Source organism: Cebus imitator, unplaced genomic scaffold, assembly GCF_001604975.1.
Source record: "Cebus imitator isolate Cc_AM_T3 unplaced genomic scaffold, Cebus_imitator-1.0 Scaffold334, whole genome shotgun sequence".
Taxonomy (NCBI): Eukaryota; Metazoa; Chordata; class Mammalia; order Primates; family Cebidae; genus Cebus; species Cebus imitator.
Window position 1 is genome coordinate 1,527,139 of NW_016107649.1, and position 16,290 is coordinate 1,543,428.

General features: G+C 40.8%; 1 protein-coding gene across 3 annotated transcripts in view; it reads right to left on the minus strand.

The window, feature by feature from the left end:
- PLA2G7 (phospholipase A2 group VII) overlaps positions 1-13,869 on the minus strand; it is a 32,083-nt gene extending 18,214 nt beyond the window's left edge. The window contains exons 1-3 of one of the 3 annotated variants that reach the window (XM_017505141.2): positions 13,258-13,545; positions 10,096-10,232; positions 2,135-2,277 (exon numbers count right to left, since the gene is read on the minus strand). In XM_017505141.2, the coding sequence (XP_017360630.1) occupies positions 2,135-2,243 (109 nt within the window). In that variant the 5' untranslated portion in view covers positions 2,244-2,277; positions 10,096-10,232; positions 13,258-13,545. Of the gene's footprint in view, positions 1-2,134; positions 2,278-10,095; positions 10,233-13,257; positions 13,547-13,609 lie in introns of those variants that run through there. The other 2 variants (XM_017505143.2, XM_017505142.2) reach the window with 2 other exon arrangements.
- Between the last annotated feature and the right edge of the window lie 2,421 nt (positions 13,870-16,290).

A 16,290-nucleotide genomic window follows, 5' to 3' on the forward strand; every position in this document is an offset into this window, starting at 1 on the left:
CTCACATCATTTTGTGGTTCAGAATTTATAAATGTCTCCTCTTAGTTTTCTTCAACTTTATTTTAATAAGAGGATCAGAACCTATAGTATGCTATTAATCCTATTACATATTTTTCGTGGTATACATTTGTCAAATATTCCTGATGTTCAGTTTTGGGTTTGGGGATGAATTGTATACATGCTAGGAAAATTACTCATATGGCTTTATGTAATCCATTAGCAAAAATGGGCTGAGGGTATCTCTAGCCCATTTTTACGAAACTTTTTACCTGCATAGCCATATTTTCTGTATATTCATTTAGTAAGAAACTGTAAAGAATCACCTATTATTTTAATCTTATTTAATAAACTATTTCTAGTATTTTAACCAGTATGTATGCATTCATTTTTGTTTGTTTGTTTTGAGACAGAGTCTCACTCTGTAGCCCAGGCTGAAGTACAGTGGTGCAGTCTTGACTACTGCAATGTCCGCTTCGTGGGTTCAAGCAATTCTCCTGCCTCAACCTCCCTAGTAGCTAGGACTATAGTTGTGTGCCACCACACCCAGCTAATTTTTTGTATTTGTTTTTAAATAGAGACAGGATTTCACTATGTTGGCCAGGCTGGTCTTGAACTCCTGACCTCAAGTGATCCACCCACCTCAGCCTCCCAAAGTGCTGGGATTATAGGCATGAGCCACTGTGCCTGGTCTGCATTTATTTTTGAATTTAGAATGAGCATTGCATTGCACTCAATGGTGGGACTGTAAGGATAAATAAAACAATGTCTCTGTCCTCAAGTTTCTGTCAGTCCAATGACAGCTTTCCAATGATTTTTAAAGATAAAGAGATTAAAAAGAAAAATGTTTTGACATTTTTACCCTGTACCAATAAAAAGTGAATGATAGAAATGTTTCCTGGATGATTTTCCCACCATATGAGATATTACCTATTCTCAATCTATGAAAAAGGTAACAGGAAAAATGAATTAATGTCATCTAGGCTGCAGGACCCTTGAATTTGGCTATACGCTTATTGTCTTAGCCACCAGTTTATCCTTGATGCCTTAACTTCCTGATATGTTGTAAGATGAATGGACTTGTGAGATATTATTCTACGTCCTATGCAAATGTAGATATAAGATATAGAACCTCTCCTACTAATGCATTCATTTTCCTGGTTACGCAGTAGGGCAAAATTTATAAGGTACTGAGTTACGAAAGCTCTTTTGTAAATGCTAAAGAGTCACCCATCAAGCTTGAACAACTAGATCCAGAATAACAACTATCCAGGTACACAGCTCTGTGGGTATAGTCAGTATGACAACATTCAGAAGCCTCCTGCACTGCTCTCCACAGGAGACTGGAAAGAGAAGTTAATGCATCACAACCCTCTGGAATGAGCAGGAATTTGCAAAGCTTCAGAAACAATCTCTTTGCAGTTAAGGTCCCTCTTAGTGATATTACATGTAGCTGTCTAAAGATGGTTGCCCTGTTTTGGCAAACTCTTCCTGTATTTGTCTAAGTTTTCCTCTTCATTCCTACCCCTCTTACCACAAGGCAAGAAAGAATAAGTGATCACATTCATTCTCATCCGGAACTCCCTAGCACCTACTCGTCCCTGTTTCTCTCTATGATTAAGTAGGAAGGATTGCTTCCCTTTGGATCCCAAGACCTGAAATTGTTATCTCACACGACCTTCCACTATTAACCAAGATTATGCCTGTTGAAAAAGACACCCGCCTCTTCTCCACCTCATGAAAGCAGGTGTTTTGAGGCTGCCTTGGAGTGTACTCCAGAGCAGTTGCATTACTATGTTTGTGTGTAGACATGTGTTAGGGCAGTCATAGAGAAAAGGGGTGGCATTAAGGAGGCTCTCTGTGGTGACTGCAAGCTGAGCTTCCAGTGTATCTTAAAACATCCCATCCTAGTTCTGTCCTGCAGTCCTGATACTGAAGAACACTGGTTCTTCTTCAATTTCATTTGAAATGAGGAAAAAGTGAGAACTTTTCCCCTGCTCCAGCAGAAAAGAGGATCTACATAACCATTTAAATAGGACTTGTTTAGATATGCAGATGTGCAACTTCTTGGGGGCCACTTGAAGTATGGCTACAGACCAGTTGCTCATGACCTTGAACAAATAAATATACCTCTTACCTGACGATTTCATATGGGCAACAGGATTTAGGTATTGCCAGTCAAAAGGATGAACCACAGTGAGGCAGCCGCAAAGGTAGAAAAGGTTATGCAATTTGGGTGGCACCATCTTGGGAGCTGAGCAGCAATTTCAGCTTAGTCTCCTTCAAAGCAGATGATTAAAAGAAAAAAAAAAAACATGCAATGAAGATACCTTAAATAGGCTGACAAATCAAGAGAGGCTGAGGTACTAGTAACATTGGGAAAAAATGAAACACACATTTTCTGGGCTGGGTTTTAGATTGGCACTAGACTGATAAAAGTCCTTAGTAATGTAATTACCTAATTGAATTACATAATCCTACATTACCAAGGATTACATTGAATTGTAGAGCACAGAAAAAATACTTTCCAACAGATTAGGGTTTTGGTCACTAGTTTTCTAACTTTAAAATGGTATATTTGGCTATAAAAATAGCCAACAAAATATAACAATTATAATGACCATCTATATCATCATCATATCCATAGGTATGTCTAGCACGTAGTAAACAGTTCATAAATTTTGGTTATTTCCATCATTTAATTATACAGTGATTATATTTCTACTGCTGTTGTTGTTTTGGGTTTTAACATGATGTTATACGCTTGGTAATTTCTATAATCCTACTATAACATAAGTTTCCAAAAAGCAGAGATCATTTTTTATTTGTTGTCTCAGTGCCTAACAGAGGGCCTGGCAAGAAGTAATACTGAATAGATGCTTGTTGAATCAATAAATGAAACAACAGAATATGAGATGTGTGGTAAGAATAAATTACATTACAATTAGACTGTATGCTTACATCTTATTAGCAAAAACTATCTTACGTTTGTGCATTCATTTTCCCCTTTAAAATGTGGCCCGTCAACTTTTGGGGGGAATGGAAAAGGTCCAAGCCACCACCATCTGTCACCTAAAATTTGCTGTCACCTCTAATGTGTCTGCCTGCTTTTGCCCTTGACCCTATAATCTAAGCCCAACACAGCAGCCAGTGATTGTGTCACCCTTCTTCACAAAACTCCCGAATGGTGTCATATGTTACAGGGCAGAAGCCATTGACCCTAAATAGCATATAAGGTTCTACATAGCCTGTATTCAGCACACTCCCAATCCTTCCACTATCCTCTCTTGCACACCTGCTGCGACCACACTTGCTTTCTTGCCATTCACAAGACATGCCAAGTACTCCATGCCTACCCCCCATCGCCACCTTGAGGGCTTTGTATCTGTTACCTCTTATGGGAATGCTCTTTGCTCTGACAGCCAAATGACTGGCCCTCTCATCTCTGGATTTTTGCTCCAGTGATACTTTCTCAGTGACACTTTCCCTGATCAATCTATTTAAAATTGCAATCTAACCTCCTTCTTCACACCAATACATTCCCTATTTCCCTCTGTACTTTATTCTTCTCCAATATGTATCACCAACTAACAAACTTTGTATGTTGTTTGTTAACTGTTTATCACCTTCCACGAAAAACTTAGTTCTGTGAGTGTAAGAACTTTTGATGGTTTTTCCCCCTGCTGTATTCCCAAAACCTAAAATAGTGCCTGGTATACAGAGGCACTCAATAAATGCCTGCTGAGTGAATAGATCTAGCACATCTGGTTGCTAATACAAACTGAGCCCAGTTTAATGTTCCGCTGTCCCACTGACACTAATGAAGTACTAGTTAGTATAGCTATTTTGCGGGAGGATGTCATATAGATGTGTGGCATAGACAATCAGTGCTCCTGAACATCTATGTACTTCCCTACATTTCTTAGCCACCCCTGTGGTTAGGCTAGGCTAGGCCCATGGGACTAATTCCTGAGATACAGAAATTCGAACCAAAGTGGTATGAAACGGAGTCACTGTAACTCCTTCATCCCTTCCTTTCCCTCACACAGCAAACTTAGAAATCACGTGCTGATGTAGTGGAGTCTTGAAGTGAAAGAAGCCTGTATGCCTACTTACTGAACAGAGAAGAGCCCCTGCCAATTCAAATGACCTTTCACAAACAGGAAATAAACCTTTGCTGTGTTAAGCCAGATGAAGCTGTTATTGCCTTACTGCAGCACAGCATGGCTGATCCTGAATAATAGCAGATCTGCAGTCATTCAATCAAAGGGTATTTCTTAAGCAAATACTATATGCCCTCTCCTATGGCAACAATTATGGTAAGTGCCAGAGAATTTGATACAATTCCTACTCTCAGAGAGTTTACAATTGTGTTTCAGAGACAAGACTAGCATACATTAATAATATAATATAGGAAGAAAGCAAATTACAGGGGCATTTTATAATTCTTAAATGATACGGTACAAGTTCTGAGAGCAACAGGAATTCAGAGAGAAAGATTTCAAAGAGATGGGGCTGTAGTAAGGGGAGCTCCTATTGCACAGGCTATAAAGACCCAGAGAGGCAGCTGGGAAATGTGTTGCTGGGGCTCCAAACTTCTTCAACTACTTGCAGAGGGACTATATTTCCCTATTCAACATCTTCCTTTTGATCAGAAAAAAAGGTTAAGATTATTTATAGTTTGGGTTGATTTTATTTGATCTTATTTCAGTATAATATTTAATTTTACTATAAAGTTAATACATGATCTCAAAAATCCAAACATAACAGGAAAAGGTAAATTGAGTTGTCTCTTCATAAATAACGACTTGTTAGCAGATTTTTTTCCAGAGGTATTTCTTGGCTTGAATACATGCACACTGCAGAGGCCAAGGGGGGCATGGGTGGCATTCCCTTGAACTTCTGAAGGTTCACTCAGAAATCAATTCATAAAAGACAGATTATTCATTCAATGTGTATTGACAAGGATCCTTCACAATGAAGACCCAAAGATACAGGGAAAATTGTCTTATTTTTATGCATAGGTTCAACAAAGTATGAACAGCTGTGTAGAAAGATGACTGGACAATAAGGGTAAGCTATAATGCTAATAGAATAAGAGAATAAACCCAGCAAGGCCTGTCTGTTCAGATTCTTTTTGGTCCCTCTGTGCAGCATTCCTTCCTACAGGGTAAGAGGAGCCCTCCCGGAATGAGGGTCTTATAACCTACGATCAGATTAAAGTCCTGCCTTGGACAGGTGAAAGGAAGGCAGGAAAAGGTCAGAAAGAAACATTCTATTTTCTGAGACTTGCTCCTGAGGCCTAAAGCACTCCAATGTTATAGCAAAAGACTGTAGCAAGGGCCATGGGAGTTATGAACCAGGAACCATATTAACATGTAATAATCACAATGACCACAGAAGCTTCTGAATATGAACACATAGGAATAATTCATAAAATGTCTTTTAACTTTTAAAGTTCTCTTTCCACAGATAAGTGCCCTTTTGTCAACCATGGGATACGAGTTACCTAGAAATGTATTTATATTTAAGAGCTAGGACCCTGAAAAGCCTAATGGTAACTTTAGACATTCTCTTAGAAACAGAGAATCCAAAGTGACTACACTGAAACCCTTGATATAGCAGTCTTCATTATCACATTGTATGAAAATGTATCACCATAACCACAATCACTGGTCAATACAAAAATACAAAATTTTTTCTTTCTTTTTTTTTTTTTTTGAGACAGAGTCTCACTCTGTCACCCAGGCTGGAGAGCAATGGCACCACTGGCTCACTGCAACCTCCACCTTCCAGGTTCAAGCCATTCTCCTGCATTAGCCTCCATAGTAGCTGGGACTATAGGCACCCACCACAATGCCTGGCTAATTTTTATATTTTTAGTAGAGACAGGATTTCGCCATGTTGACTAGGCCAGTCACAAACTCTTGACCTCAGGTGATCCATCCCCTTCTGCCTCCCAAACTGCTGGGATTACAGGCTCGAGCCACCCCACCCAGACAAAATTTTATTTGAGAAACATGTAACTGGTCAAACAGATCAATAATTAGTAAACCAGAGTCTAGGAACACAGGACTTATGTTTTAAAACTGCAAAGTTTACCAAAACAAAGTCAGCAATGCCAGTGGATTTATAAATAGATACACTGATTTCAGGAAGGCAATTTGGCAAGCCTTAAATTGTCCACACCCTTAATTGGCCTTTTAATTAAATTTCTGGGGTTAGCACAAAAATATCTTACATGCAGGAAAACTAAAACCTTGATGCACTACAACGTTTATTCCAACTCTAAGAGCTAACACATACACATACATATACTTACAATGGAAACCCTACAAATGTCAGAGGATATAATCAATGGGATTTTTATTCTGTTATTGACGTGATATTCACAACATTAACTATCTACAATGCAATTTTAATTTAAAAATATATAAAATTATGATGTAAAAAACAATTAATAGGCCGGGCACAGTGGTTCACGCCTGTAATCCCAGCACTTTGGGAGGCTGAGGCGGGTGGATCACGAGGTCAAGAGATCGAGACCATCCTGGTCAACACGGTGAAACCCCGTCTCTACTAAAACTACAAAAAATTAGCTGGGCATGGTGGTGCATGCCTGTAATCCCAGCTACTCAGGAGGCTGAGGCAGGAGAATTGCCTGAACCTAGGAGGCGGAGGTTGTGGTGAGCCGAGATCGCGCCATTGCACTCCAGCCTGGGTAACAAGAGTGAAACTCTGTCTCAAAAAAAAGAAAAAAAACAATTAATATAAAGAGGGGTGATGGACTTATGGGTGTTTTTCCCACTTTTTAGTGTAAAATTTATTCATTTACTAATAAATAATTTTTAAAAGGACATTTAACCCTGGAACATGCGAATTATGTTATGTTCCATGGCAAAAGGGAATTAAGATGCAGATGGAATTAATGTTGCTAATCAGTTGACCTTAAAATAGGGAGATTATCGTGGATTATCTGGCCTAGTGTAATCACAAGCGTCCTTCAAATTATAAGAGGATGGCAGAAGAAGAGGTCCGAATGACGTGATATGAGAACTAACCCACCATGGCTGGGTTTAAAAATGAAGGAAGTGGGCATGAGCTATGATATGTGGGTGGCCTCTAGATTCTTGGAACTAATTATCTTCAATTTGGGCCTTTGACCACTAGATAAATATCATCCTGGCAATCAAAAGTGTTTGTATGATCATGAAGAGTGCTTATGTTTAATATCAAGTAAAATGCCATGTAGAGAATTAAGAAAATTATCCACGATTCCAGATATTGAAGAAGAAGGAGGAGGAGGAGGAGGAGAGAAAGAGGAATAAGAAGAGAAAGAAGAGGGGGACGAGGAGGAATAAAAATAAATATTAAAAAAAATGTTTGCAAAGTTTATCTCCTTTGGAGAGTTTCATATAGTTAGAAATAAAGGTAATTTTTAAATATTTTTCCTACTTTTCTCTTGTCCAATATTCTAAATCAATGGGAATGTTCACTTTAAAAATCAATAATTTTCTTCAAATAGCAAGGCCTGAAAATAACTATCTTTAATTTTGCCCCTTGACCACTAGATAAAATATCATCCTGACAAGAAGACTTTCAATGAGCACTCAGATAATGCATTCCATTTAAATGGACTTCACCTTTCTGCCTCTCTCCTGTACACTTCATTGTTCCCACTGAAACCACAGTTTTCTACCTGTTCTTCAGATCTCAGTTGCGATCTCCATATACAACCAAGACTGCCACAAATCCTGATTTCCCCTATTTGTCACTGTTAAATTCTCATCAGGCATCATTTCCCTTTTTGAAACAAAAGACAAACCAAAACAATAGGTAAAATGTCCAATCTCAAGTCTGGAATTTCTCTGAAGACCTGACAAACCAACCAAGTAAAACATAGTCCTGGCAAGAGATTAGGACAGACAGGCCTTAACTCTTGTGTTATTGGTAAAGAGTCAGAAAAGAAAATGCTCATTTGTTAAGTATCAGTACTCTCTTTCCAAATTCTTCTTGACTGACCTTTGGAATGGGAGCATGTGACAGGCTGAATAATGCACTCCACCTAAATATCCATATTCTAAACCTCAGAACATGCTAATATGTTACGTTCCAGGCAAAAAGAATTAAGATGCAGATGGAATTAATGTTGCTAACCAGTTAACCTTAGAAATAGGGAGATTATTATGGATTATCTGGCCTAATGTAATCACAAGAGTCCTTAAAAGTATAAGAGGATGGCAGAATAAGAGGTCCAAATGATGTGAGAACTCAACCCACCATGACTGACTTTGAAAATGAAGGAAGTGGGCATAAGCTATGATATGCAGGTGGCCTCTAGGATCTTGGAAAGGTAAGACGACAGATTATCTCTAGAGCCTTAAGAAAGCAACACAGCCTTGCTGACTCCTGAAGTTTCACTGAACCTTCTATTTTAGCCTAGTAAAGCTGTGTCAGACTTCTGACTTTCAGAACCATGAGATAATAAATTGTGTTGCTTTAAGCGACTAAATTTGTAGTAAATTTTTAGAGCAGCAATAGAAAACTAATATGGAACATATAAAGTAACCGAATGAGACAAAGAGCAAATAATAGGCCAATTCAGTTTCTACTAAAGTCAAAGAAAGTGGCTGAAGTACCTCAAAACTGGCCCACTACCAGACCAAATGATTGCTGAAGAAGACAAAATCTTCTTTGGATATTTTACAATAGGATGAAGGCTGGAGAATGCAGCTAGAACATCACTGTACAACAGTGTCTCAACTAAGGCAATTTTGTCCCCCAGAAAACACTTAGTAATGTCTGGAGATATTTTTCATTGCCACAACCAGGAGGGGGCTGCTACTGGCATCTAGTGAGTAGCAGTTAGGGATGCTGTTAAGCATTCTGTAGTACACAGGACAGCCCTACATCATAGAGGAATCTCGAAATGTCAAAAATGCTGAGGTTGAGAAACCCTGGTCTAAGAAAATGCTGGGCAACTCTATCCTTGTTTAATAAGGAAGGTATTCCTTATTAAACATTCTAGGGAGGTAGACGCATGAGAAATAAAAGGAAGAACATTTTGATAATTAACTCAGTTGTGACGTCTACCTCACAGTGTAGCTTTCTCTATCATGAAAACTCAAACACTGCTAAATAACTCCCTGCCAGGGATGCTGAAAAAGGGATGAGTGTGGTTGAACTCTCAGGTCCCATCTTTATGTAAGATATATGATTCTCTTTAAAAGTATCTGCAAAAACTTTCCTGCTCAATACTTGCTAATTTGAAACCAAGAAAGAGAAAAGATAATATCTACTCTTATTATTTTCTCTCTACCATATTAGCTACTTGGACATTATCTCAAATGTATAGCACTCAAGTGACTTCTGCAGAAGTGTCCAAAGCCTCTTATATGGGGGACAGTAGCCACAACTCTTGCATAATCATTTCACAACCTAAGAAAAGAAGTACGGTCAAAAGAGCAAAATAAGAAACAGTTCCCTATTGTGGAAGTAGTTTAATAACACAGTCATTTATAAGTACAAGTACTGTACTGAAAACCTGCAAGTAACAAATAATTAATTGATTCTACTCACGATTTTGGAAATTGGAACTAATCCGCATCTAATGTGCAAATGTCCAGATGTTTGGTGTTCTATATGGCTTAAAAGTCATAAAAGGTAAAAATTGTCTAAGATCACTGGACAGCTTGCTGCTATACTGAAAGTTCTTGATCTTACTCTTAAGATTCAATCCTCCAATCTGCCTGCCTAGATAGGCCAACCTGGCACTGTGACCTCAGCTACTGTCTTCTCTACAGCCTTACAATGAGTTTAAAGCTTCAGAAGAATGATTTTTCTAGAGTAACTGTGGCTTCTCCTTAAAGGATTAGAGATCCCTGCATTATGAAAAATGAAAGTCACAATCAACCCCTGCCCTTAACAGATGAAACACAGTGGAAGAAAAAGAAACACACATACACACAAATACACACACCCCATGTATGCAAATTACTCACAATAGTAAAAGTAAGTGGATCTGTTGACTGTTGTATGCATAAATAGCTACATGGTGGTTAGGTTAAGGTCATGGGTATATTTCTTGAGAAAACTTACCTTGTGTTAGAATAATAAAGTGGTTTAGAAATCCAGCTCCAGTTTCTGGCTGCCAAGGTTTGAATCTTGAATCTGCTGCTTACTAGTTTCGTGACTGCAGTTAAGTTCTTGCCTAATTTCTGCTTTTCTCTCCTCATCTGTGAAAGGGGAACCCCGATAATGGGGTAGTTATGGGGATATGAGCCCTTGGAGGAATGCTATTACTATTACCCAAAGTCTACCAATTGCTGCTCAGCCCAGGAATCTGTTGTGCAGGTGCAAGCCACAGTGACTGGGGTGTGGAGGAACCTGGGGGGCACCGGACACGGAGTGTACAAGCAACAGGCACAGATTCTCTCCCGCTAACAAACTCAGTGTCCATGTTCTCCAGGAGGCTGCAGTATTAAACTGACATACATGGCCCAATACAGCAGAAAATACTGAAAGAAGCAGGAAAAATGATAATGGAGGCCATGGAGGGAATGCAGTTCTGAGAAGAGCTGTTAGCTCCCTAAAACATCCAAATGCACCAGTGCCCATTCCACAGGCAAGATTAGAAATGAAGTGCTATGCCTCAAACTTTACCCACCCACTTATCTGATGTCATATGTACAAACTAAAATGAATAAAATAAGGAAGAAAAATAAGATAGTGTTTGTACGACAGTTAGCAATCATGATAACTTACTCTGTGGTAGGTACCCTTCTAAAAATATAAATGAACTCATTTAGTCCTCAGAGTTCTTCAATATACAGCTGAGAAAATGAAGACAAAGAGGTTAAATAACATGCCCAAGGTCACAGAGACAGGAAGTAGCTAAATCAGGATCTGAACCTAGACCCTGACTCTAAAGTAGGAAGTCTTAAGCTCGGCCCTACTGACACTTGGGGCTGATAAGTCTTGGTTGTGGGAGCTGTCCTATGCATTGCAGGGTGTTTAGCAGCATCCCTGGCCTCTATCCACTAGATGCCATTGGCACACCCCAGTTGTGGCAACTAAATAGTATGTCTCCAGACATTGCCAAATGTCCCCTGGAGTGGGGGCAAAAATCATCTTCAGCTGAAAACCATTGCTCTCAAGCTGTATATTGAACAGTTAATGATCAGGAAGAATCTAACTGGAAAATAAGCCCTGAAAGTAAATTTAAAAACACAATGGATTGGCCAAGAAAAATCTAAAGACATCTTCAGTTATAAGAAAAAAGTATAACATCTTAGAGAATAGGAGGCCAGCCTCCCACTGCATTCTACACCAGTTAGACCACATCTTGTTGAATTGGTGGGGCTTTAAGTCTTTTAACAAGTAAAGGTTCATGCCAAGAGACAATAACCCCAAAATAACCAGAATGATGAGGGAACAAGGCAGCAAGTCACAGGAGGAGCTGCTGAACAAATGAGGAATGTTTACTATGGGGAAAACTCAGACAGCATGTGACAGCCATAGTTCTGTGCAAAAAGGTCCTAAACATGTTCTATGTGGGCCCAGATTGCACAGCTCCATCAACAGGAGCTTTTCAACAATTAGCAATATCCTGTTTATCGGAGGAGCAGTGAAAGTACAGGTCTGGGGACTACTAGCAGGGGTAGAGATTCCTGGAATAGAGATTCTTGCATTAGATGAGGGTGAAAGTGTTAACAGACAAGCTGCACTTGATTGCCCTAAACCTGAAGTTAAAAATCAAAAGTCTACAAGGGCCAGTCAGGTAATTTAAATCAATCAAACAGGTCCATGCAATAGAATAAAGATTGGTGTGGATTGCGGCAGACTGGATCATCCAAAGGAGGCGACTAGCACTCTATTCCAGTTAATGGCTTCCATGTAAGAATGGCAGCTCCGTGTCACTAGATCAACCGGTTGTTTCTAAGAAAAGCTGGACAATTACATTCGGATGTAATATCCACTGACTTTTAACGGAGCAACTGATTCAACATTTCAAAACATGAGTCAAACAAATGATTTCTGGCTTCAAGGAGACATGTAACCTCTCCCTTAATGATGCCCCAACCACCCCACTCCCCAACCCTAAGGGAAATATGGTGGTAGATATGGTAACAGATAAATCATACAGCTCCCAGAATTACTATCACATTTTGTCTGCAATTTGAATCACCAGACTGGCCACTTCAAGCTGAAATTCAGACACACTGACCAGTAAATAATTCAGGGGATCTGGCAAGTTAACATGTAATAGAGACTATTAAGTCACGAGCTGACATTTCTACTGCACACAATATAAATGAGGAAGGGCTTGTTTTCCTCTAAGCAGGCGTATCTCCTTTTAGTAAGTTGCACATCAAAACCAGACAAGAAAGAGAAATAGAGTTGTCTCAATGCGTTACTTGTCCTATCTCTGTGAAGAACATCGCCACCCTAGTTGGTAAACAACTTTAAAGCTTCCTGACTCTCTAGAACTTAGTGATCAATGAGGGAAAATGCAAGACCTTCCTCTGAGAGAGAATGCTTCACTAAGGGAAACAACCCTATTCAACTCTGGTCCACAGCCTTCTCCAGAAATGTTGCTGCCATAGAGATATTTTCAATTATCTATAAATCTTTGCAGTCACAGACATGTGCATGGCCACAGCCAGGACAAAGGCAAATCTGTCCAAAATATTTATTTTTTTCTCATTCCCAGCTTTAATTATTTTATTTTTGGAATTTTTATCTGAGCATATTCAACTTTAGAAATTAAGCCAGCTATTATTTTAGAAGTAATTTCCCTGCATTCTGTGATGACTTGTTTTATTGGTAACTCTTAGTTAAGAGTTTCCAATTCTCTGAACAGAGAGAGGAGAGAGAGAGAGAGAGACAGAGAGAGAGAGAGAGAGAGAGAGAGAGAGAGAGGGAGGGAGGGAGGGAGAGAGGGCCTGACTCTGCCCCTAGCTCCGAGTTCTTGGAGTTGCTTCCTTCCCTTCGGGAAAAGGTTTGGGAGAACTGATGTCGAATCTCGTCACCCTCCCCAGGTCTCCGCACGAGGATCCTAGCGCTGTTTCCTAGGGCAGCAGGGTCGGCGAGTCCAGGAATGGCCTGCAGGGCGGGTGCGGCTCAGCTAAGTCCACCCCGGCCCGGGGTCCCTGCCTCCACCTAGCCGACAGTGCCTCCCGCGCCCGGCGCGCCCCGCCCCCTTCCTCCCGCTCCCGCTCCCGCTCCCGCTCCCGCCTGGGCCCCGGGGCACCTCCTCACCCAAGCGCGGCGCGGTGCTGCGCGGCACTGCTCGCGGGAACCCGAGTCTCTGGGCGCGTTCCACCGCGCACCGAAGCGACCCGAGCGCTCCAAACCCGACCGCCTCTTGCCGCCAGCACTGCGAGTCTCCGGCCAGCTGCTGTCCCCGTGGTTGCCGGCAGAGCAGCTCCGTCCGGCAGGTGGGCTGCACGCCGACTGTGTCTTGGGCCCGCCCCGCGCGGCTTTGTGGCCCGGACCCTCTCCTTCCCGGCCGCTGCCGGAGGAGGGAGCGGGGAGGAGCCTCGGCCTCCCACTAGCTGCGGCGGCTCCGACGCGAAGGCGCTCGGGCGCACCCGGCACCCTCCTCACCCACCTGGACCCGCAATTAACTTAGCCAGCTGGGACGAAGCCAGGTAGTGCCCGGGTGGTGCCTCGCTTGCCAGCTCCGGTCCGCAGACCTGATACGATCAGATTTGTTCCCGGCTGAATTCGCCCCACATCAGGCCGGTTTTGCTTGTTTCATCACGCTCTCTGAATACACTGAATTCCTCCGACCTTCTATAATCCGCAGTGCGCTGCGCATTTTCCGCACTCCGGCACGTTGTACACCGAGCACCAATTCAGCAGTGCTGTGGGCCGCGCTTCAGATTGGAAGGCCTGGCACTGTGTCGGTGTCATTTCTCCCTGGAAATGACAATGCAGGGCAATCAGGAGTAGCACTCATGGTCTGAGGAGAAATGGAGCTAGAAGGAGCCGTTCTATAGCTCAGTTGAACACAGTTTTATTCGGGGTTTAGCTGAAACTCCTTCCTTCATTTTCCAGTGCTTTCTCTTCAATCCACTTTCTAATAAATTAAAAACACACTTGCTTAAAACTTCAGTTACAAATTCGGGAAAAGTAGTTTGAAATTTATGTGTGGTGTTATTAAAATTTTATATTTTTAAATCGTGGTTTGTTTTTTGGTGAGGTGCCAGAACTGGAGATGAAATTTTGTTTATTTTGATTTTGAGTACTCTGCAGTAACACGGCCTGAGTTTTAGCTTGTTTCCCCCACTTATGAGTGGTGTGACCTTGGGAAAGTTCATCATCTCTCCTTCTCAGTTTCCTCATCCATAAAATCAAGAAAATCAAAATCAGTCGGTCAGAGGCAGCTTGTGGGCATGAAATGTGAATACATGTGAAATGCTTAGGACAGAGCTTGGCCTATGGGAAACATCCATTCAATGTGTGTTATCTAATATTAACAGCTTAATGAAGCAGTGACTCATTTAAACTAACAATAGTTTTTTAAAAATTTTTAAATGAAATTATCTGTCCAGTGGCATTGTCTTGTACTTCCTGGACTAATTCCCTGTAAAACAAATGGCCGACAAATATCAATTTAAAAGGCTATATTATGCCCTACCAAAGAGATCTCTCATGTCTTCCTTTGACTTTACGGCAAAGATGAAGATGAAGTTGAAGTTGAAGACCTAACACCACACTAAAAAGGTGGTAAGCTTTGAGAACAACTCCTAAAAACAAGTATACCCATTATGTTGACTTCTCTCATTGCCAGCAACATGTCATCTTCCATTGTCATTAGGCCATATTCTCGGAGCAGTCCCACAGCAGTTGGCATTTGACTGGTTAGTGCTCTGAGAAGGTGCCCAGTGAAGAGTGCCCAGATTTAGCAAATAAAAATGCAGAACACTCGGTGAAATTTGAATTTCAGATAAACAACAAATAGTGTTTTAGTATAAATACGTCTCGTGCAATATTGGGGACGTATACTAAAAAGTCATTTATTGTTTATCTGAAATTCAGATTTAACTGGGCTTCCTGTGTTATATCTGGCAACCCAGTAAGTGGAATTAATAAAGAATATTTCTCACATTCCAAGTGGATAAGTCAACACAGACGAACAGATTATAAGATGAGACTGATATGGGTTATGTTTTAGTTTTCATAAGTTGGTTCTTTGTTATTCTATTTCTTACTTAATTCCTCCTCTCATTTCCCATCGAAATAGCAGTACTTATTTCCTGTTTAATATGAGTGAAACTGATGGCTCAGCTCTTCCCTTCAATCAAGATGTTACAGTAAATTGTAATAATGTGCTCAATTTCTTTTTCTTTTCTGGTGTTGTTGTTTGTTTGTTTAAAGACGTGGTCTCAATCCATCACCCAGCCTGGAGTGCAGTGGCGTGATCACAGCTCACTGCAGCCTTGACCTCCCAGGCTTAAGAAATCCTCCTACCTTAGCTTCCCAAGTAGCTGGGATCACAGACACATACCACCACACCAGGCTAAATTTTTATTTGTATTTTTTGTAGAGACGGTGTCTCACTGTGTTGCCCAGGTTGGTCCTGAACTCCTAGGCTCAAGTGATCTTCCTGCATCAGTGCTGGGATTACAGGTGTGAGCCACTGTGCCTTGCCACGTGCTCGATGTTTCTTTAAATTAGAATAGTGTTAATTGAGGTGAGGACCAGCTGTATGTCAGGTACCATTTCAAGGATGAATAAGACACAGTCCATCCCTGGAAGATAAGGGAAAAACAACGTAAAGTGCTACCCTATTAGGCAAATACAGAGTACTGTGGGAGTTCAGCAAGGTGAGTTACTAATTATCCTAAGATGTGGGAGTCAAGGACACCTCACTGTGTGGGACCCAAAGAAAAGTGGCTCCAACTCGGATAAGCAGGAGAGGTCCCAGAATGGTAGGAGTGCCGAGGCTAGGAAGCAACTCATCCTGATTGCAGTAGGAAGACTGGAGGGAGAAATAGAGTTCAATAAAATCAAAAGCATGACTAGGAACTTGGAAACCCTTGAGGTTGTTAGAAGGTGACAGAATGCAAAGAAAAAAAAATTTATGGTTAAATTATTTCCATCTAAAATATAAAGTTAAAATTAAAACTAGGATCTTCAAGAGAGAAAATGTCCAGGAAAGGCCTGATGCAAGTGTGATGTACCTAAAATGAATTGATTTTGAGCTACTAGTGGTGTCTTAAACACGAGATCCTATTTAAATCTGAAATCTGAATGTTCTCCAAATGACCCAGAGCAGAAAGCATA